The 8,209-nt window shown below is 41.9% G+C and overlaps 1 protein-coding gene across 1 annotated transcript in view; it reads right to left on the reverse strand.

The window, feature by feature from the left end:
- Positions 1–426: 426 nt before the first annotated feature.
- The window catches only part of Myh15 (myosin heavy chain 15), a 197,465-nt gene continuing 189,682 nt past the window's right edge, over positions 427–8,209 (reverse strand). Inside the window, 3 exon segments of the mRNA XM_008841432.1 lie at positions 427–539; positions 3,085–3,210; positions 4,369–4,477. Of these exon segments, the coding sequence (XP_008839654.1) occupies positions 427–539; positions 3,085–3,210; positions 4,369–4,477 (348 nt within the window).

Consider the following 8,209-nt stretch of genomic DNA (forward strand, 5'->3'; position numbering starts at 1 on the left):
GTGGTCCTCTCACAACAGTGAGTGACAAATCTATACACCAAAACCCACAAGAAGAGCCCTTGGTTCTTTGGTAATACCAAAGACCCTGAATTGGAGCAAACTGTGTGAGCTGGGTTTAGAAAGGGAGACAGAACCACCGAGAATGACCGAGAATAGGATTTATTGTCAGGAGTCAGCCTTACACAGCTGTGGGTGTTGGGCCTGAAGTGACTGTAGGTCAGTTGCACAGTGATCAGGAAGGAGAGCTCTGTAAGTGATGAGGATGAAGCAGCTCTGTAAGGGACAAACTGGAAAGCCTGTCCCTCACTGACAGCCTCTGTGGCAAGGCTGTGAGCGCTCCACAGGGAAAACCAGTGCCTGTTGCCTTGGAACTAACTGCACATGCGCCTGCACGATTGAGAGCCTGGCAGGAGGTAGAGGGGCTACCTACCCATACCGGGATTTGGCATCCTGAAGCTGTTGCTCATCGCTGCTACCTTGCCTTTTTGGCCTGGGGTAATATTTTTTAGCTCTCTCAGTGCTTGGAGTCATATGCAGTCCTTATGCACATAAAATAAAAACTCATTTTTAAGCTATTAAATCTGGTACAGATTTTTGCTTGTAGCCAACTTCAGAAACATTCAAAGAAATAATGGGACATACTCCTCCTACTTGGTTGCAAACGTGTAACCCAAAGCCTGCACAATCCCTGTCACTGAGTCTTGTGTGAAACACTGCCTCCATGATTGTAGTCCACACAGGCATATAGCCTACATATGTTTTCATCAGGAAAGTTTTACCTATAAGTTTGAATCACTTAATTGTGGCATCATAGTCCTAAGAGAGAACTTTTTATCAATTCTCACCATTTGGGGCTAAAACTATGGAGCCACAGCTATAGGGATGAGTCAGACATCATTCCTCCACATGCCTGGGCATCCATGGAGCAAAGTCTAAGGGCATCTTCTGTGAGTCCTAAGCATTCCAAATATGGAGGGAAAAATAAGAACACCTTTTAACATTGGACTTGAAACGATTCTCACATCTATTTAGTCTTTTGTGTGAAATTTTAGAAGAAATTTTTTATGCCATTGAGAAATCAAAAAAATTGTTAGACATAGTGATATTCCCTTGAATCACTACATGTTTCCCATCTTCTTAAACTGTTCTTCATGCCATATATAGATTGCCATATATATTTTTCAAGGCTTGTTTCCAGTTGTTTTTATAAGAAGAAACTGCTTATTCATTATGAACCTGAAAAATAGAATGTCAATGTGAATTTCCAGTGGCCCACACAGCAGACCCATGCAGTCCTTTCCAGCAGTTAGCAGGCCTCGGCAGGTGTTCATGAACGTCAAAGGGAGGCTTTCACCTGCCATTTCTGCCTCTCCTCTCCCAATGAGGAAAAGATTCCACAGCCGCATCATCCATTTGCTTCATAGCCCTGACTCACAATTGCATCATTAAACCTTTTCCTTGTGTTTATGACTGGTGAGGGATGCTTAGGCTTTTCTTCTGCCAATGAGAAGCAATGAGTCTCTGCACTGCCAGGAAAGTTTTCCCGTTCATCTTTGGCCTCCCAGAGAAACTTCTGCCCCACTTGTTTTACTCATTCTTGGAAATTACAAAGTCAGTACATGGCATGTGTTTTGGAGGTCCTGTGACCGCCTATAGCTGAGTGCAATGGGAACATGAGTGGTCCCTCCATACACAAATCCATTACATGGCATTGCCGGGCAGAGTCAGCACAGAAGAGGGCACTGAATCCAGTGGCATGATGCTTCTTTATTTGAGGCAAGCAATTAGACCACTTAGCTGAATTTGCAAATGCTTATGCTTGCAACAGCTATTGAGTCAGCAGCAAGGAATCCCTGAGTTGTCAATGGCTCAGGCTTCTCATTATTAGACCTAAGCATGTTCCATGTAACCACCTTGTAGGGTCTCCTTCATGAAATCCATTGGACCTCCCTTAGGGTAATCTGACTATTGGCAATCCTAACAACTTGCCTTGCAGGGAGACTAGTAATTCATTTATCATAAGAAGATGAGGCATGTACCACATTTTGAAAATAAAAGAGCATTGGTTGTGCTGGGAACTGTGCTATTTTATATTTATGAAAGGTAGCTAATATCATGGTACACAATCTCTTTGAACTCACTTTTCCTGAACCCAGATCTCATTCAAACACTGTCTTTCAGGGTAATCTCATTAAGGAAGATGAGGTGCTCCTGTCCCTGTCCCTTCCCTGCCCCTGCCCCTGCCTCTGCCCAGTATTCTGTTCAGAGTTCATTGTCACTCCTCCACTTTCCCATAACAGTGAAATGCTGGCCTCTACCATTGTGTGAGAATATTCATTCAGGGAATCACAGAGACATGGACTTTTCTGTGCTTTGGAGCAGACTTAAGATTTGAATGCTGAGACCTAGAAATCAGGTCTCCTTTATGAACTCAGTTTTGAAAACCTTCCCCCTAGGTTTCAGCTTTGATATGGAACAAAGTCATAAGTTTGTCTATTATGAAAAGAATTCGCTCAGATTTTCTAGATCAATTTGTACTTTTAAAATCATCTTTGCTCCATGAATTCCTGAATACACTACACAGATGTCTTGAAGGTCCAAAGTTCAGAGTCTGCAAGTTAACCTGGGATGTGCAGCATTTGAAAAGCAAAAATAGAATGTGCTTCCAACTCCAATACTTAGTGCCACATACTACCTGGACAGGGGAACTTAGTAAGCAGGGAAGGATATTTTTTATTGGAACTTGGTTTTGGTTGTTTTTTAAAAAGTTTAAAGAGGGGCTTGAGAGATGGCTCAGAGTTTAAGAGCATTGACTACTCTTGCAGAGGACCCAGGTTCAATTTCCATCACCCACATGGTGGCTAGCAACCATCCATAACTCCAGTTCAAGAGAAATCCAACCCCCTCTTTGACCTTGGCAAGCACTGCATGACGCAAGTGCACCTACCTGCCTATAGGCAATACGCTCATATACAAAAAGTAAAAAATAGTAAATTTCTTAAAATTTAAAGAGAAAACATTTCTTGATATACTGATCCATGCAATGCCATTGACTTGTATGCCTTGTAACAGAGTGGTCTGTACCTTTTTTTTCAAGCTCTCTTGCTTTAGCTTTGAGTTTATTGACTTGAGATTCTGCTACCTCGGCCCTTTCCTTGACTTCATTCAGCTCATGCTGCTGCTGCTTATACTTGGAAAGATACTGATTAGCTGTGCCTCCTATGAAAATAAAAAAATACGAAAAGTGGAGATATTGTCATCCTTACATAGTATTTTCCACTCTGACATAAGAAAGTTGAAAACTGAGAGAATATAAACTCAATTTTGAATAGAATATACTATTTTTAGATTTACTTTTTTAATTAAATGTACATGTTGGCGGGGGGTAATGTGCATGTGAGTGCAGATGTCTGTGGAAGCCAGAGGTGTTGGATCCTCCTAGAGCTGGAGTTACAGACAGTTGTGAGGATCCAGGTGTGGTTGCTGGGAATTGAACTCAGGTTCTTTGGAAGAGCAGTACGTGCTCTTAATCACTGAGCCATCTCTCCAGCCCAGAATATACTATTTTGATGTAAGACATAGAGATAGGTTTTAAGTGTAGAAACAAAAATCAATCTTTATAACTGTTGTTCTCTGGACATTCAGAATGAGGTATTTCTTTCCACCCACTGCCAGGATTATAACTTTCACAGAACTGTGTGCTAAAGCAATTACAGTTGTTTGCTTTATATTCAGATTAGCATCCTATTCTATGCCTGGACATAGGATGTTGTTCTTTCAAATTATGAGTCAATAAGTAATTCTTGAACATGCAGTGTCCAAATCAATCATTTCAAAACCCTTCAAAATATTATTAGGTATAAACATGTTGCTGATCCACACATGACTTTAATGACTTTGTGATAGTTGGTACTTTATAGAAGAGGTAACCTGAGAGCAGTACAAAGTGAGCAAAAGAGCAGAGAAGCAGTGACGGTGGTTCTGTCATTCTGTCATACCATGTCCAGATTCATCAGAAAAATAAACTGCAAGCTGTGTTTATGTTGACCCAAACTTTAGAACTAAAAGAGGCCTCACAATGAAACCCTGCAAAACCTTTCCAGCCCTTTGTGATACCCTGCTCTTATTTCGCTTGTTTCTTAGAGTGCACAAGTTTGAATACAGCCAAAAGCCAGGGGAGAGGGGCTGGCCTTCCTATAGAGAGAAGCAACACAACTTTTCTTTTTTCCACCTCTACGAGTCATATTCTTAGGGAAAAGCAGAGAAAGGGCCAACATGACACGCAGCTCGTCTGCTCTGCTGAGCTGCACTCCTAGCCCAGGGCATTAACCAAAAGCAACAGATAGATAACCAATGATGCTGCACTGCCTCTGGCTCTTACTGTGACCTCCACTTGCTGTTTGTAACTTCTCACTTTCAGCTGAAGTTTATCAGTCAGAGCCTGCATCCTGCTCATATTTTTCTTATCTTCTTCTGCCTGAAATGCATAGGTATACATGTAAGGTAATTTGAAAGATCCAGCAAGCTACAGTAGTCTTAGGTGAGAAAGGATTGGGAACTTTGTAAATTTTATCTATTAGTGGTATTTTTAAAAATGCATTTAACTTTATTCATCCTGTTTTGAGAAGCCAGCTCTGAGCAAAGGCATTTCTCTTGATCACAGCATCCCACCAACCTTTACTGAAGCAGAAGTCAATATATTCTCCAGCTCTTTCATTCCAATTAAGTTACACTTGCCTGAAATTGCTCAGTAGGAATACACTACATTAGTACAAAAGCCAGATATGCAAGACAGAAAAGCAAGCATCCCTCAGTCAAAACAACTAAGTCCTTAAACTTCTGAATTGGCCTTTGATTTTATATAATAAATTATAGAAAAGGCAAATTTTTTGGAATTCTGTCATGGGCCTCAGCAAAGATGCTGAACTCCACAAGTCATGTGGATCTTGCCCGTCGACTTTGCCTCAACTATAGTCCAGACTTGAGTTGCAGAAAAAATAGGGATGTTGAGCTTCTCATCTATAATTCAGGGAGTCTTTGACATTATAAGAAAGAAGCAGGTTGATGGGATTCTTCATGCTCCTGACCCTCCTCTCATGACTCTTGAAAATACTGGGATATTTCCATTTTAGAGCTGTTGAATCGCCAAAGGGATTTGAAAAAAAACCAAAAACGAGAGACTGATTCAGTGAAGACCTACTCCTTTTCCCATGTCTTTACTGGCCCTCTACTCCTCTCAGAGGTATCTTTGTTGCACCGTATGCCTAAAAGTAACAGGACCAATATCATGAGTGGCACCTTCTCAAACTGTGAACTAATATAACCTTTTCTACTGATACATTAACTGACTTAGGTCCTTTGTCAAAGTGATGAAGAACCTGGCTTAACACAGTGATTTTAATCCTTTCAGTACCCCATAAAATTCTACTGTAATCAGGCTCATCTCCCCCTACATCCCCACAGCATCCTGCCTACTCCCTCTTGTATTGGTTTAACTAAGCTACTTCCAATACCTGGAAGTAGCCTGCCCACCAGTTATGTTTGACACTGTAGAATTCATTGCATATCTTAAGATTATTAAGCTCTTAATGAACATATAGGGCTTAATTTGGTTGGGGATAAGAGTATAAATTGTATTTTAAGTAAAATCCTTTCTCTGTTTTCATCCACTTATCCTCCTTTAGAAGGCTTATGAAATTTAAAGATTCATAGCATTATCTGTTTAAAGTTAATTATAAAATCAATACAGATTTAATAATTTACTGGGGAGAGAAATATAATAAAGGATACTACACAGAAGAAAACAAAAAGAATAAGATAGAAGTGGCTGCTGATGCCAATGATGCCCCACCCACTTGGCAAGGCAGCACCTTAGTTATTAAGCCCAAGTTCACACCTCAGCTTTCGGGCATTAGGTAACTGTGGTAGCCATGGCTGTGCACCGACATGTCCAGAAAATAACTTGCCACTCAACTGTGTGAGGCGCAGTTACCTGACAGCTCCCATCTGCAGTGCCTTCAGGATCTACTACAGCACTGGCACTGAGCCCACACGTCTAGGCAATAACTGGGCACAGAAGAATAGCTGGGAAAAGTGCAGTTTCTAGTGTCTGGCCATTTCTGCCTGACAGAATTCTCTTATATAGGAAATTTCTGTGCTGGAAATTTGCTCAGTGCTTACCTACAGCTGTTTGTGGCTTTTTCTATCCTACTCCTCTTTTCACTCTTTATGAATGTTAACCATGCACTACAGATTGAGGCTTTGTCTATGCCATCCTGCTTGTATATTCCCCTTTGATTTTCACAGGTGTTCCTATCCATAAATCCCTTATTTCTAATGCCATCCTAACACCTGGCTCTTGGAGAAAGGCCCAAAACAGTGACTTAACCAAATTTTACTTCCCTACCTCTAACAATGAGGTTGCATTTTCACTATATTGTTGACTACAAGTTATATCTATACAGCTCATATTCTGAGGCAAAGCTAGGGTCCTTTAGTCCATGCACCTTCTCAGACCAGTGAGTTCCCTAATCCTAGAATTTCCTTCCTACCATCCCACATTCCCAGGTTTTGCTTGAGTTTCACAGTCTTCACACCCACCCAATACAGTGAGTTTCCCAGACTCCAGCCTTCCATCAACACTGTTCCATTGGTGACAGCATGCACAAGACCCATGCAAACTCAAACCAAGCAAAGTCTCAGCATAAAGAAATGGGTAAAAGTCCCCAACCTTAGCTGAATAACTATTGGCAACTGATCACTGCTGGGTTAGGGAAAGTTGGTCTTCTTCAAGGGAGTAATGCTAGACAGGTTGATGAGGCTCCAGTAGATGAGCTCACACTGAGGGACATCTTGGGACACAAACTTGATTTGATAGGCCTTAACATACACGCCACAATGCATGAAATCCAGTTAGGGGGCTAAGGAAAGTTCAGATTGGGGGAGGAGTTTAAATAGTATCAATATGTATTGTATGAAATGCACAAAATTTCAATTAATTTTTTTTTATTGAAAACATGGTTGGGGCTAGAGAGATGTCTCAGTGGTTAAGAGCACTGAATCCAGAGGACCCAGGTTCAGTTATCAGCACCCACATGGCAGCTAGCAACTGTCCATAACTCTAATTTCAGGGAATTTGATGCTCAATTCTGGCCACCACAGCCATTGTACATGTGAGTGCATTTACATACATGCAGACAAAATGCTCATATACATAAAATATAAGTAATTAAAAGAATGTTTGAAAACAAGGAACTTAACATTAAAAAGTTTGCATGGACACCAAAGAATATTCTTGGAATGTTATCTGCTCATAAGCAAATCTACAAAAGAAAAAGAAGCACTCTGCTTCCCTGGGCCTGAAGGACCCACCGCAGGCCTCTCCCCTACCCACAGGCATCTCTCCATCACAGGTCCATTGCACCCTCCGCACCTTGACTCTCCCAGCATCATTCACCCTCTCATCTCTCTTGCAGGCTTCCTAGTTTGTGTCCTATCCCATTCCTTGTCTTGGGGCCCCAGACACCTGGGGAACCAATACTGTTTCCTGATCCTTTTCATCCAGACCAACATAGTGTCTTCTCTGGACCCCAGGAGCACTGTTTCTGGGCCTGGCCCTGCCCTCACCTCCCTCTGCATCCCTGGGCCTGCACCACATTCCAGCTTCTTTCTAAGACACTGGGGCTGACCTTTCCTCTTCCTGATCCTTTGCATTCAGACCAACACAGTTCCTCAGTGCAGTCCCCAGGAGTCCTTGGGGCCCCTTCCCAACCCATCTGGCTTTGCATCTCTGGGTGGCATGGCCAAATGCCAACATCTTTCCTGGGCCAGGCTCCCAGTCCAGTCCCACCCCCAAATTCCTGAGGCCAAAATTGTTCCTGGAGGGATCCAGACCTTAGGACAAAGCCTGAAAACATCTGACCCTCATCTGAAATGGGCCTCTGTGGGAACTCCTGAAGAAAAAAGCAATCTGGCCACGCCAATATAAAATCAAAAGAGAGAACGGGAAACTTAGATGAACCAGCTTTTCATGCCCAAAAAGTAAACCACAAAGACAGATAAAGTTCACAAAAAGAAGTAGGCCTAAACTTGAACGCCTGAGTGTTACACAAGAATCAGAAACTTCAAAAGAAATTCACATGTCAAAATCACAGAGAAAAATAACATGAAAAACCAAAATGACATATCCCCACCAAATACCAGTAATCCT

This window comes from Nannospalax galili, unplaced genomic scaffold (genome assembly GCF_000622305.1).
Source record: "Nannospalax galili isolate Female #2095 unplaced genomic scaffold, S.galili_v1.0 scaffold261, whole genome shotgun sequence".
Lineage (NCBI taxonomy): Eukaryota > Metazoa > Chordata > Mammalia > Rodentia > Spalacidae > Nannospalax > Nannospalax galili.